The following is a 15886-nucleotide window of genomic DNA, read 5'->3' on the forward strand; positions in this document are numbered from 1 at the left end:
AATTGAAGATATGGAAATAATATGACCATATCCTTGAAAAATGATGGTGTATGGAAGGTCTGTCATGAGCACCCCATCTTTCTTACCTTGCGGAGGCAAGGGTGACCAGAAAGGCTACTTTCCTAAGTAAAATACAGGTGGCTAATGGTTCAAATGGTGGTCTGATAAGGCAGAAGTGATCCCATCAGTTGAATACTGATCTCAGAACCTTTCCACTCATCGTCCTTTCGTGAGCTTGGGAAAATTATCTGCTGTGTGTGTGTCCACCATAGAGTTCTGACAGTTTGGCAGTTAGCATGCTGAACTGTTTATGGTGTGTTGGATGCACCTGTTTCTTTTCACAGAAGAGTGGATTGTAAGTAAGCTGTTTCTCGCCTGTTGATGTAAAACATGGAGGTGATAGTGTCAATCATAATTTGAATACATCTGTTTCATATATGAGGTAGGAAACGCCTGCACGTGTTGTGGACTGCATGTAGCTCTAGCAGGTTGATGTGCATTTGAGTCTCTGCCGGGAACCATTTGCCCTCGATCACGTGTTGGTATATGTGAGCACCCCAGTCTATCAGAGAGGCATCTGTGGTGATCACGGTTGCCAGAGGTTTCTGTTGGAATGGGATAGCCATACATACATTTTAAAGTCATGCCACCAATGTAAAGAATTCAGGGCATCTGATGGTACTGTGAGCCATTTGAGTAGACTGTGGCTACTTGGTATGTATTCTATGCTCAGCCAACTTTGTAAGCATTATATATGGAGTCTTGCATGTCATACCATGATATATGTCTGAATAATTGCAGGACAGTAAAAGTCTGAATTTGAGGACAGACTTGTACCTCTGAGATAAGGTTCCTGAGATTTGTAAATCTGATAAGGGAAGCGCCACTGTCACTTCTATGACTTCAAGGTGTGCCCCGATTAAGTTGTTGGACTGGGGTTATAGTTGATTTCTGATAATTTATTAATAGACCAAATTCCTAGAATAGTGTGGTATAGGCCTACACTACATTCAGTGTGTCTCACAATGTTGGGCTTTTGATAAGGCAGTTATTCAGGTAAGAGAAAATCATTATTCCCTGTTTGTGAAGATGAGCTGCTTCTACCACTAGGATTTTTGAGAAAACTCTTGGTGCAGTGGCTACTCTGAATGGCAGTATTCTGTAGTGGATGTGTTCTTGTCCTACTGTGAAATGCAGAAATTTCCTGTGAGCAGAATGAATGCTGATACGGAAATAAGCATCTTGGAAGTTGAGGGCTGAAAACCAATCCCCCCGTTACAGCACTGGGAGTACTGTGGTCAATGGGAAATTTTGGGTGCTCACAAACTTGTTGAGCTTCCACGGGTCCAGGAGAAGTGTCCATCCTCCTTGTTCTGAATCAGGAAATAATGGGAGTAGAATTCCTTCTGTTTGAATGGTACCAGTTCTCATTCTACAGAACCTAGCTGTAAAAGATGATCCACTTCTTGTCATAATAGGTGCTTATGAGAAGGGTCCTTGTAGACAGACAAGGAAGGGTAGATGGACAGGAGGTAAAGGAGATGATATATATAACTTGATTATTTCTACAACCCCTTGGTCTGATGTTATGGCAGCCCAGATGTGGAAAAAGGCCAGAATAGATGGCCAAACAATGGTGAGTGGTCAGGTGTAAGTGCTGTCTCCTGAGGGAGGTCATTCAAATCCTCAACCAACTTTCAAAATCATGTTTTTTGAAGAAGTTGACTGGAAAGTCAGCACTTATGATTGGGGTGTTTTGTTGGCGCCGTGACAGTTGATGCTGCTGTTAATTTTCATATGGTTGTTGTTGTCTATTGTTTGAAGAGTCCCTAAGTCTCTGATATGGTTGGTACCATCTTCTCTTCGCAGAAGAAGTGTAAATCTCCAAAGTGAGAAGGGTGGCCTGAAAGTCTTTCATTGAATGAAGCACCTTGTCCATTTTCGATAAGAATAGCTGTTCCTATTCTTATAGAAAGAGCCTCTACTTTCATTCAAATTTCTTTTACTATCCCTGAGGTCAAAAGTCACGAGACTCAGTGCATTGTTATAGCTGTGGCCATCATTCTGGTTGCCGTGTCTGCTGTGCCCAATGACACCTGAAGGGCTGTTTTGATTATCAGCTGGCACACATTAATGATGCTTTGATACAGTGTCTATTTCTTCTCTGGGAGTTCTGACACAAAGGGGTACAGTTTCTCATAGTGATCATAGTTGTATTTGATCAATAGTGCTGAGTAGTTGTCTACTCAAAACTGAAGGATACCAGAAGGACACTTTGCACCCAAACAAGTCAAGTGTCATATGTTTCTTATCATGCAGTGTTGTCTTGAATTGTGGCTGTTTTCTACAATAATTTACAGCATAGCCAGCTAAGGAGAGGGGAGATGGGTAAATAGAAGTTTTTCCCCCTTGGATGGCACATAACAGTTTCTATCTGCTCTTTTGCAGGTTGGTGGGATAGAGACTGGTGTCTGCCAGATTGTCTCCCCAGGGTTGAAGATGGTTAGTGCAATCTTAGGGGAAGAGAAGTGTTGTAATCTTTGTAGCATATCTTGTAGAGCCCTGCATGGATATGGATATCCATGGCTAGACATGGGTATCTACTGATCCGCAGGGCTCTATTCCCAAGAGATTCTGTAGCCAACGGAGAGGAACATGGTCCTATCACTCCCAGGAGCCTGTGTCCTGCTCTAGCAGCTCCTCCTTGCCATGCAGCTGTACTGCCCTCAGCCATGCCATGAGTACAGCTGTATGACACACAGGAGACACAGCTGGCAGCAAGGCTGAGGGCAGTACAGTCGCGCATTGTCAGGAGGAACTGTCAGCATGGGACGCTGGGTTCTGTGAGCAATAGGACCATACTCCTCTCCATCAGTTGCAGTATCTCTTGGGAGCAGAGCCCTGAAGATCTGTTATACCAATGTCTATCTGCTGATATCCACATCTGTGGGTAGACATTTGTATCCATGCACAACTTCTACCAACATGGGCTGCTTTGTCTTTACCTCTTCCAGCAGGGCTGTCTTGACTGTATTCCTGGAACTCCTTAAAGTAATCCACCCAAGTTGGCGGGATGGAGATAGGGGACAATGGATTCATTTGTAAATGAGGATGAATTGAGTGTAGGAGATAATGTCATGCTCTGTACCAGTCTTTGGGTCCTCTGGCTCCCTTCGCCCATCCTGTACCTTCAAGGATTGTGGTGTGGGGGAGGCAGGGTTACAATGCAGTTTATATTTCTGAACTGTGGATTGTTTAGAATGATGACCCCTATATGAGCCTCAGGATTCCCACTGCATTGGGAAGGCAATTGGGATGTGCGCTTCCATGGTGGTCTGCACCATGGTTGGTTCATTTGGTATCTGGGACCCATGAGGCTCCATGACGGTTAGTGGGCTTTAGGTGAGGAGATAAGGGATTGTATCTCTGCATCTCCTCTGCATTATCAGAGAACTGAGCTATTTCATGGGATCTGTAAACTCCTCTGAAGCCTGTCAGGGAGCCCTCAGCATTAAGTATTGCTGGATGTGGTGCCAATTATATTTCTAAGTCTATCTGATGCAGTAGAGACTATGGCAATGCCAATATCTGGGCTGTCAGTGCCGTGGAATCTATTCTTTTCATTGATGGAGTCAGTGCCAATGGATATTGTTACTGTTTAGTTGCTGTGGTCAGTGCTGACTTGCTAGCATCTACTGGTGCCACCAAGTCATCAGTGCCACGGGCGAAGGCATAGTGCCTGATGAGGCACAAGGGGCTGAGTTCCATACTGATGAGCTCCATGCCGTGAAGGAGACATTTTTTTCCAGTGATTCAACTTTGTCTCCTTCACTCTGACCTTGCAGTACCAGGGATATATAGAACATCATAGATGCTCACCTGACAATAAGATAGTATCAGAGCATGTGACTTTGAAGCCACCACCTTTGTTTTCTCAGTACTCTCTGCAAAGATATTTGAGACCTTTTTTTTTTCCCCAGAGGGTAAGCCTCCTTTTTCATTTTGAGGAACATCCAGACAGGGAGTTCAGCTGCAGGGACCTCAAAATCATTTTCAGCCATAAATCCCTGTTTGGTTGGGCTCTGGTTTTTAAATTGCTGCAGTGTGGGCATTTATGGGGGATACTCCCCTCACCCAGGCAGCATATACACATTGAGTGCCTGCCTGAAATAGGCGGAAGCTGCAGTATTTGAAGCCTGGAGACTCAGACACATTAACGAGTAACTGTCTCTGAAGGGGTTGGGGGCTGCTAACGAACTAACAACTTTTTTGTGTGTGACTAATGCTAACGCTAAGATTCTATATAACTATTGAATTAAATAACTATTTTCTAATGATTTTAGGGAAGAGTCTGACATTTTCCCTGAGCTATCTTCAGCAGAGGACAGTTGAGAAGGAACTGAAGAACTCAAGTCATGTTCCACAAGACGCTGACTGCGCATGTGCGACCCATGCGGACACTGCTACCATTCATCTTCAATCGACAGCACTGGGATGCACTGACACCTGAAATGGAGCATCCACAGGGACACACTCAAAGAATTCCATTTCTATCAGACCTTGCCAACTAAAAACAAAGGATTTGGAGTTACAGTTTTAATATAAGAATCAATGTATTGGTCGTATATCGATTGAATTAGAAATATTCTGATTCCCAGATCAAATGAGCAGACTGTTCCCTCTTGGTGGACTGGAAAGCTTATAGAACATGATGGATGTTACTATAAAGAAACAATAAAGGATAATAATTCCATTGTACTATCTACTATGTGCTTATTGCTGTGTATTTAACACTTCCATTTATTTTTAATAGACTTAGCAACTAAAAGCACCTTAACACCTTTGAGCTCAGTACTCCTGTCAACACAAGTTACCCTACTTCTTATATTCTGACACAGGGGCAATCCCTAGTATCCACTGGCTGCATGCCTCCTACCCTTAAGAGTTTCAATCTTTTCTGGTCTCCTCACTGCTACCATGCTGCTCCATTCTATCCCACTTTTTTCCTCATCTTTCCTTTGGTCTCTTGCTATAATTTTTATTTTCTCCCTCTTCCTTCTGGACTTTTCATTAGCACCTCTCAGCATTTTAACTAGCGTTATGGAGGCCTAATAAGAGCCATTGAGTTCCAGGTCTCAGTCCGGCTTAACACTGCTCGGCTGTGTCTACACTGGCATGAATTTCCGGAACTGCTTAAAACAGAATACTATTCCGTTTTCAGTTTTTCCGGAAAAGGAGCGCCTACATTGCCAGGCTGCTTTTCCGGAAAAGCCCCTTTTCTGGAAAAGCGTCTGTGGCCCATGTAGACGGGCTTTTCCGGAAAAGAGCCCCGATCTCCATTTTCCCCGATCGGGGCTTTTTTCCGGAAAAGACTACTGGGCTGTCTACACTGGCCCTTTTCCGGAACAGTGTTCCGGAATAAGGACTTATGCCCGAGCGGGAGCAGAATAGTTTTTCCGGAATAGCGGCTGATTTTGTACAGTAGAGCATCGTTGCTTTTCCGGAACTTCAAGGGCCAGTGTAGACAGCTCGCAGCTTATTCCAGAAAAGCGGCTGATTTTCCGGAATAAGTGGCCCAGTGTAGACACAGCCCTCTGTTGTTAACTGAGAGTAAGATCTGCTGTGTGATGCCTTCATGCAAAATCTCCAACTCCTACTTACTCCCTACTGGCTACAAAGAGCAGCAACATTGTGCAGGGTGGTCAAACTGTGCTGCAGCAACAGACAAAATGCTTAAACTTCCAAATCATCCTGAAATTGGTGCCCAGCATAAGCAGTATGTGGACCAAAAAAACCCCAAAAAACACTCAAGGTTTCTCCCCATGCCTATGGACCTTTAGCTCCCTTATTCTACAAGGGGGAAGGTGGTAAAAAAAATCTGCAATGTGATTTCAAAGCCTAGGAAGTAGTTGTTGACTTGCAGAGTGTACAATATAAGAACACCACTGGTTTTCAAGTTTTAATATAAAAAATTGTATACCTGGTAATGTCTTCAGTCAACTGTGATGGATCGGGAGGATAAAACTTCACATTAAACGTGAATAGCCAGGGCAAGCCTACAAATGGGAAATGTCGGATTATTAATCCATAGAACTTTAACAAGCAACCAAAATAAACAAACAAAAATGTCTTATTAGAAGATTTAAAACACTTGTGAAGTCTTAATTGCTGAAATGCTAGTCACATCAATGACAGTCAAATTTTAAATGTAAGAAATTTAGAAATTATATGCTAAATAGGAAGTTAAAACAGGGGAGACTTCTTGTTCAATTCCAGGTAGTTACACTTGTAAACTGAAATATCAGGTCAACAGGATAATTTGTATTTCTTTTCTAAATAAATGTGTTACAATGGTTTTCTTATCAGTTAATGTAAACATCCACAAAATATTTAGGGTTTTGAATTCTCTGACAACTACAATAATTTCAGTTAAAGGTATTTTTTGTTCAAACAAGTAATTTAGAGGGATTTAACCCAGAGCAACTGATTGCGAGATAATATAACCAATATTTTCCACATTCTTCCAAGCTAAGTCTCTCTCCCCTGTTGAAATTCCTTTTTTCATTTGGGAGACTGTAAAATCACTCCTGGAGAAAAAAAACTGAAAGAACTGAGCTGAGGTTTGTGATGCATACTGTAAAGAAGGATGTAGAAATAGAACATCTGTAAAACACTTCATTTGCTGGCATACATTTTTGTAGCCAAAAAATGACTGCTCTTACCATATATATAGTAGCCCAATGTCTGAGAGTCTGTAACGCCAAAATATTGGCTGTTCCCTCTGGGGGGCACTGTTGCCTGAAATGCTGGCTGTTCCCTCTGGGCAGCCCATGCTGCATGGGGAGTGCGGGGCCCAAATAGCCGCTTGTTCCCCCACGGCGGCCCAGCTGAGCGGCACAGAAGTCAGCCGAGTACCATGGTGGGAAGCGAAGGGGGGCGGGGCAGTGACGTGCGGCGTGACAGCGGCTCCAGGCCCTGCCCCTTGGCTGTGAAAATCATCTCCCCGCCCCCCTTTGACTCCCGCCGTGGCGCTCAGCTAACTTCTGTGCTGCTCAGCCAGGCCGCTGCGTGGGAGCAAGCCTCGCAAGTGACCATTTGGGCTCTGCGCCTCCCATGCAGCACGGAGAATGCGGAGCCCAAACGGCCATTTGGGCTCCATGGTCCCACGAGCGAGAGGCAGGAGGGGGAGGAGAAGTGAAAGAGAGAGACAGAGAGAGAGGCAGGAGGCGGAGGAGAGTTGAGAGAGACAGAGGAGGGGGGGAGGAAGTAGGAGGAGGAGGAGAGAGAGATGGAACGAGAGACAGGAGGCTCAGGAGAGAAGACTGACGTGGAGAAGAGACCTTAAAATCCCGTCTTATGATGGGCTAATTGGCTAGTTAAATATAAAAGCATATACACATTATAATTTCCCCTATTATTAGAAATAGAATCATACACACGTAGGCCTGGAAGGGTCTCGAGAAGTCATCAAGCCAACCCCCTGTGCTGAAGCAAGACCAAATAAACCTAGATCCTAGCAACTGTTTCTCCAACCTCTTCTGAAAAACTCCAATTATGAAGACATTCACACACCTGTGGAACCCTACTGCAATGCTTACACCTATCCTTGTAGTTATAGAATCAAAGAATACTAGGACTGGAAGGGGCCTCGAGAAGTCATCGAGTCCAGTACCCTGCCCTCATGGCAGGACCCAGTACTGTCTAGACCATTCCTGACAGACATTTATCTAACCTACTCTTAAATTACTCCCAACGATGGAGATTCCACAACCTCCCAAGGCCATTTAATCCAGTGTTTAACCACCCTGACAGTTAGGAACTTTTTCCTAATGTCCAACCTAAACCTCCCTTGCTGCAGTTTAAGTCCACTGCTTCTTGTTCTAGCCTCAGAGGCCAGGAAGAACAAGTTTTCTCCCTCCTGCTTGTGACACCATTTTAGATACCTGAAAACCGCTATCATGTCCCTCTCAATCTTCTCTTGTCCAAACTAAACAAGCCCAGTCTTCTTTCAATCATCCTTCATAGGTCGTGTTCTCTAGACCTTTAATCATTCTTGTTGCTCTTCTCTGGATCTTCTTCAATTTCTCCACATCTTTCTTGAAATGCGGTGCCCAGAACTGGACACAGTACTCCAACTGAGGCCTAATCAGTGCAGAGTAGAGCAGAAGAATGACTTCTCATGTCTTGCTCACAGCACACCTGTTAATGCATCCTAGAATCATGTTGGCTTTTTTTGCAACAGCGTCACACTGACGACTCATATTTAGCTTGTGGTCCACTATAACCCCTAGATCCCTTTCTGACATACTCCTTCCTAGACAGTCGCTTCCCATTCTGTATGTGTGAAACTGACTGTTCCTTCTCTCCGCTTTCTTAAGTTCTGTTCCATTAATGTCTTCAGTTTTTAAAGTTCTTGTTTTTAACTGGAATCGAATTTTTAAAGTGTTTTCATTACTCACTAAAACAATATTTGGAAAATAATTCATCTTTATTATTCCCAACATATGCTGTTGAATGCATGGCAGTACCAAAAATACCCACTTAGTTGTTATTAAACACTGAGGCAACTCCTAGGATCTGTGACAAATACAGTCATAATCATAAAAATAAAGCAAGCACATCAAAATTAATGAACACATTGTCAATATTCTATCCATAAATTTGCACTAAACATGCTACAATACCTAACAGCCCCCAAACTACAGGGCCAAGTAGAGTATAGCACACCATAACACATTATTATAGCTCACTGTTAAAATGCTCCTTCAAAGCCTTCCTGAGCCATACAGCTTCTAGTTGAGCTCTTCTGACAACCCTTGGATCTGACTGTTCAAATTCGGCATATAGACATTCCTCCTTTACCTACCACCTAAAAGCAACTTTCCCCCTTTGCTCCATATACACAATGCAGAACACTGAAGGTAGCTATAATCACTGGGATGTTTTTCTCACTGAGACCCACTGTTGCGAATAAACATTTGGTCAGCACCCCTTCAAATGACCAAAAGCATATTCAATTGTCATTCTGCACTTGCTGAACTGGTAGAATTAAATTGTTCCTCGGTACTACTGAAGTCATAAATGTATAGCTTCAGGTGCTGTACAGTAAGGTGTAGAGTGGGCCTCCCAGGATCACACTGGCATTTTGCCATTGCTAATAGAAATCCGCTGATCAGGATAAAAAAATCCCTGCTTGCAGATGAAAATATAATCGATACATAAAACCAACTAACCTTTAATGATCTATTCCAAATGTCTTTTACAGAACATTATAATCTTTATTGCCCCTTCCCAGAACATGTGTTAACCCTTATGTTTATCTGTCCCAACTTCTTTTTAGCTCAGACATAGATTTCTCTTCCTAGATCTGAAAAAACTCTGAATAGTCCAAAAGTGAGCATTTTTCGCCAACAGAAGTTACTCCAATACAACATATTACCTGGATTATTTGAGGGAAGCAGCTGGCATTGGCCACTTTTGAAAGACAGGATACTAGGTTAGAAGGACCTTTGGTTTGACCCACTATAGCTGTTTTTATGTGTTTATGCAACTTACCCACATTTTCTCACTATAATTTCTGTTCTCAGAATGAGGCAATTTATTGTGGTATTTTTTGGGCCAAAGAATTAAACCATTAAAATGTAACAATATTTGAACACTGTTTTGAACTCTTAAAAAAACCTAACAGTTGTGCAATAAACATTGGACAGTAGTTCTGGAACACATATGTAGTGCAACAACTTATAATCTCGCTGAAGTTGCTAAGTTAGAGGAGAAAATGTTGAATAAAATACCTATACTTAAATACTGAAATGGTATTTCTGCATAAAAAGAAAAATGAACATTCATAAGGAAACTATGTATTTTAAAAAGACAAAAATTAGACAAGCCAAAATGTTCATATTTTGTTAAGAGCACCTGGGAATACAGAAGAAGTCTCCATGCTAGTATCAAAGCTACAGGCATTCTCAGGCAGTTCCCTTAAATCTCCTGCCACTCACATCTAATAGCTAAACTAGGAACACAAAAGAGAAGCAACTGAATCTTGGTATAGTTTTCTTGGTATAGTCTTGCCAGCTGTAAGGAAGGCAACTGAGCAAAGTGCGCTGGTTAAAAAAAAATGAAAAGGAAAAAAACCCCATAAGAATATTTATTCCTTTTAATTGTAGATGGTTTGAAACGGGCCATTTCGCTCCCTCGCAAAATTTTTATCCGAGTAGTTATTGAAAACTTTATTTCAAAATTGTTTGTTGTTAAATGGTTAAATGAAAAAACCCTTAGATTCTGGTAAACAAAAATGTTAATGATTTCAATAATGTTTTAGATAAAAAGTAATTTAAAAAATTAAACAGTTAAAATGCCATTAAAAAAATCATTTTTGTGAATATTTTGTCACAAAACAGAGACATTTCTAATTCTGGAATGATGCCAAAAAGGTTATTCCTCTTTGAATTTACAAAATCCCCAAACTGAAAAGGGAAAAGAGTTTGAGTTCATGAATTATATGCCAAATGAAGCACTGTTTAATGTCTAAATATGAATATTCTCAACATTTTGAATTTTCCTTTACATTAAAACTTTCTACCAAGATTTTTTTTAAAGTGACCAGTGATTTAGGGTGTTTCAATTATTGAATGTCCAGCTTGAACCACCTTACATGAATTAGATTTTCAGAGGGAGTACTGTACCCTGTGAAAGTCTGGCCTCTGAGGTGTGGAACTGGGATACCCGAAGTCAGTTAGTCATTTTTGAAATTCATGGCCCCATGTGTGTCACAAGATATTTCAATTCACAAAACATCTTTCTGAACAACTATTAATGGGCCAGTAAAACTGGCATACTATGTATCAGAAAGCCAGAAAGTGAATTTTCTAACATATGCATGGCAGAAGATTTCTGAAGTGTTTGCAGTGATGCATATTTTAACACAGGGTGGCAGGATTAAATCCAAAAGGTCAAGTCACTGGAGAAAAAAGTCTAATGGTAATTAATGGGTCAAATGTACATACAATCTGAATTCCATTTTAATGCAGCACTATTGAATGAAAGCCATAACTGATGGAAAAAGTTAATCAATTCACTCCCTAGGGATTAGCTTCAATTAAAAAGTTAACGTTTAATTCCAGCAAAAGGAAAAAATCTATCAGCATGAGCCCATATAACAGTAAATATTAACATTTCAATCCAGTTTTGAGATGCACATTGTAGCGGGTTTACGGGTGCGAGCACCGCTCCCCTTCTTCTCCGCTGAGGGGAAGAAGGGGGGGGCTCCGCGAACCCACCGCCTTGCGTCGGTCTGGGGAATCCCTAAGTTGGGTCTGTCTACGGTGGCAGTGTTGGGTGCGACCGCCCCCTACCCTAGCTGGGAGAGGGGTTTCAGCGGACCCACCACCGTGGCACGCCTGGCGGGGTTGGGGTTCGGCCCCCTGCGGGCCTCGGGGTCCTGTCCCCTTTTTCGCTGCTCCAAGGAGCAGTTATGCATCCGTAGAGCGTGGGTGTGACCACTGTCTTCACACTGCCCTCGTCACGGGGGGGAGAGGGGCGTGTGGGGAGTTGGGGACCCGGGCCCTCCCTCTCCTCCGGGTCCCAGCCCGGGGCCCTAAGTGGAGTGTGGTGTCAGCTAGTCACCCTCCACGGCAGACGGGGCAGTGGCCCTAAACTCGCCTGCCCACGGGCGCCAAAACAGCTCTGCCACAGGCTCCTTCCGCTCCCCACTGTCCGGCCTTCCCAGCGGGACGTCCGCTGTGTCACTCACCCTGCCGGAGTCACTGGGTCCGTCCGACCACGGTCCTGAGTCCGCCGAGGCCGTCTCTCTTCTTCGCCCGAGGGGCAGGAGGCTTGGTGCCCCTGGAAGCCAGCGTGGCCGCCACTCCGCCTCCCCTTCCCCGATGTCCACCGGCCATTTTTCAGGTCACCCAGGGAGTGACATCAGGGGGGTTGGCCCTGCCCCCCCTTCGGGCTCCTCCTCTGGGCTCTCCCCGGTGCTCGCCCGAGGACCCGCCCCAGCACGGGCTGCCTGCCCCTGTCGGGACGCTTCAGGACAGGCCCCCTGGGGTCCGGGTCAGGACGTGCCGCCACTGTTGCGGGCCCCCCCGGGCTCCCTGTGTTCGTGCGCCCGTCAGGCTGGCGCGGCTCTGCCGCTTCTGGCTGTGGCAGCTTTTCCCCCGTCTGGGGGGGTTGCCCTCCCCCCGGGGCCAGTGCGGACCCTGCCGGGTCCGTCACACACATATACTTGTAGCTCAAATATACCAGCGTTCTGATATGTTTTTTGTGAGAAGAGTCAATAATGGTAAGAAATCTTGCAGTAATATTGGATTAAAACCTCCTGATAAAAAAAATGTTGCTAATGAAAAACAAAGATAATTTAAAACACTGCAAAAGTGTATGCGCTGAGTGAATGTATAGAGAAATTAATAACTTAAGAAAACTTTAATTGTATTCCTATGAAAATGCTAATTTTCTGTGAACAAAAAGTCTATTATGATAAATAAATGTTAGGCCCCAAATTCACCTATTTAAGGGCAGCAAAAGTGTTCTCTTCTTGAGAGCAAGAGGGCAACTGACCTCTCTCGGTATTGTGTCACAGTTCCAAGTGCAGACTCTGCACTAGAAAAGTGCATTAATTACCTTTTATGCCCTGTCCACACAACTAAATTAACAAACCGTTCCTGACACCCAGTTCATCTATACCTGGTTTATCTGGAACTGTAAACCAGGAAACACTGTTCAGCATTCGTCTCCATCTCTTCAAATAAAGTGAAGACTTGTTTGATGCTAAGTTTTTAATTGTTTACACTTGGAGTTAAACCAGGGGTAGAAGACATGATGCTAAACCCATTGCTAGCTTCTGTTAGCAATGTGATATTTTTCTTAGCATATATCAGAACTCATTGAAAGCTCTTTATAACCAGAATGTCTGAATTTGTTTGTTTTACATGAAAGTTTATCTTCTGAAACACAGATGTTAGCAAAAATGCTCCTGGAGTTTCAATCCATGATATATATGGATATTACAGGTGTATACATCTTCAGTAAACATGCTAAAATCCCATAATGTATTAAGACTACTATGACAGCCACAAACAAAAATCAGCAAAGCTGTTTGAAACTGAATTAACAATTTTGCATTGGCTACAGTATGAACTGATGGTGTTTTTATATATTAAATGATAATGAGAAACTGTTTCTCCTCTGAACAAAAACTGAATGCATTAAACTACTTGTGTACAATCTATTCCTGTACTTCTGACTTAGTCTATGGGTATAGCTCATATGAACAGCAATGTGACAAAAGCACACAAAAACTTGATTGTCTGTATAAAAAACTCTATACTGTGATTCTGACATTATAAACTGTTGGACAAGGTAAAAATGTTGTTATTTAAATGATATTTAGAATTTTGTCTGTACTAGTGCTCTCTGTTTATTGGTGCTTAACAGTATGGGCTACTAAAATGTCAAGAATTTGTCTTGCCAACTTGCTACCTCAAAAAATGCTTCAGAAGCAACATTAGACACATTCTTCAAGGAAAAGAATGTAATAATCAACAGTGCACAATTAACATGATTCATCCCATCTATACTGGAGAATCAGTGTTTTAGCCCAATAAAGGCATTCTTGTATCTTTTACTGTTGGTGTATATGCTATTTTTATTGCTCAACTAATAGTTATGTGGTAGTATGGCAAGAACAAATACATTAATGGCATACAAGCAACTGTAAAAAAGGCATTAAATATTAAGTCATTTTCCCTCTGAAATATATTGCCCTGAAATTGATCTAAGGAGCCAAGATGATCTAGTCCTTTTTCTTAAAAACCTGCATGTACTTAATCCAGTCTACATCCAGTCCTGGACCAAGCCGTACTTGCGTGCCAGGCAGCAGGCGCATGGCACAGGTGCAGCCTTGCCCCGGGTGCGTGGCACCTGACTGACATGGTAAGGGACACCATGCCCCCAGGCGAGCGACGCATGCGCAGCCTCACCTTCGGGCACACGGCACCCTTTACCACTTCAATCAGGTGTTCCCCATAGGTTGGCGCTCTGGGCAGCTGCCCGACTACCCTCCCTCCCCCTTAATCCGGCCCTGTCTACATCATAGACCCTCTCTCTTCTAGGGATGTTAATGTGTAGTCGATTATATGATTAACCGATAAGCCAGGACTTATCAGTTAATACTATTGACTACACACACTCGCCCCTCCTTGCTGCCTCAATCAGAGGCTGCAAGGGGATGGCGGGAAGGGCAAGAGCCGATACATGCGGGGAGCTGGCTTTTAAGTGTCTTGATAAAAATTCTTGATCTAGATCAGGGGTCTCCAAACTTTTCTGCCCGAGGGCCGCATTAACTATCAAACAGCAGTTCGGGGGCCGACTACACACTTGAGGTCCAAATAAAAAACAATCAAAACATGGATGTTGTTTTTAATTATTTATTTAATATTATTTTATTCAGTTATTATTTAATAACACATTGATACACTACACATGAACACCTGTATTAGTGTGAATGGTGAAATTGTTTCCTGGATGCCAAAATAGAGCCCAGCCCACTAGTGACCTCATGAGAGAGCTAGCCAATAGGATAAGAACGCACTGGCCAATAGGGAGCAATTGTCCACGCCAAGTCCCAACCCCTCTTGCTGTGAGGGACGCGCAGAGCCCGGGCTCGGCCGTCGGTCCGCAGGGCGTGTGGCCGTCCGTTGGCGGCTCCGATCCCCCGCACCCCCGGCCGGGGAGTCTCGCTGCCCAGGGCAAGGGCTGCGCGGGTCCAGAGTCCCTCCTCCGTCCCGCTGGCTCCTCCGGCTTCCCTCTCCTGGCTGCCTGCCCAAAAGAAAGTGAGTGCCGGCCGCCCCTGTCCTTCCGGCCCCTCCCCCTTTTGAGCCGGCACGCACGGGGCGTGCCGCTCACCCTGGCGTCCCTGTCCCTTCTCCTCCTGGGTCCTGCCGCCTTCCTCGCCTGCCGCGCCTGCGGCTGTGCGCCCTCGCTCCCCTCCCCGTGGGCTTTCCCCTGGGCTCCGCTGCGCTGCGCCGCTCGGCGCTTCTCCGGGGGAGGGGCTGTCAGTGGTGGAGTTTCTTCCCCGCCCCAGCTCCGCGGCGCTGCGCCGCTCGGCGCTTCTCCGGGGGAGGGGCTGTTAGTGCGGGGAGTTTCTTCCCCGTCACAGTCTCCACGGGCCGGATGAGAGGGCCTCGCGGGCCGCATTCGGCCCGCGGGCCGTAGTTTGGAGACCCCTGATCTAGATGAAACAAAATACAGGACTATGTAGCACTTTAAAGACTAACAAGATGATTTATTAGATGATGAGCTTTCATGGGCCAGACCCACTTCCTCAGATCAAACAGTGGTAGAAATGTAGCCGTGTTAGTCTGGTGTAGCTGAAACAGTTTCTTGCCATTTCAACCAGAAAGGACACGGTCTCAACGACTTAATTACCTGCATCCTGCTTCAGAAACCTTTTAAATCTGCACTTGAAAGGGAATCCACTCTACGTGTCGGTCTCAAAAAAGACCCCAGTTATCTTACCCATTACAAAGATAGCTTCCCCAATTATCACCTCTAATACCATTAGCTCACAGACATTTACCTCCCCCCCGCATCCCCTTTCTGTTCTGAAATTTGATTTGTCCTTTTCATATGTGTTATTTTTTTTTTATTGTATCCTCTGGTATATATGGTTGTGACTATTTTCTTCCACTATTTGATCTGAGGAAGTGGGTCTGGCCCACGAAAGCTCATCATCTAATAAACCATCTTGTTAGTCTTTAAAGTGCTACATAGTGCTGTATTTTGTTTCAGCTACACCAGACTAACACAGCTACATTTCTATCACTATTCTTGATCTAGATGACACTGCAAGACAGAGGTATGTTAGCCCCATTTGTTAATT

At 44.1% G+C, this 15886-nt stretch overlaps 1 protein-coding gene across 17 annotated transcripts in view; it reads right to left on the bottom strand.

Annotated features, from left to right (window-relative positions):
- The window catches only part of EPB41L2 (erythrocyte membrane protein band 4.1 like 2), a 285536-nt gene that overhangs the window by 69817 nt on the left and 199833 nt on the right, over positions 1–15886 (bottom strand). For all 17 annotated transcript variants that reach the window (XM_089777259.1, XM_075924174.2, XM_075924167.2 and 14 more), the window contains one exon: positions 5981–6056. In XM_089777259.1, the coding sequence (XP_089633385.1) occupies positions 5981–6056 (76 nt within the window). The remainder of the gene's footprint in view (positions 1–5980; positions 6057–15886) is intronic.

The sequence above is a fragment of the Pelodiscus sinensis genome, chromosome 3 (assembly GCF_052426305.1).
Source record: "Pelodiscus sinensis isolate ZL-2025 chromosome 3, ASM5242630v1, whole genome shotgun sequence".
NCBI classification, from domain to species: Eukaryota; Metazoa; Chordata; order Testudines; family Trionychidae; genus Pelodiscus; species Pelodiscus sinensis.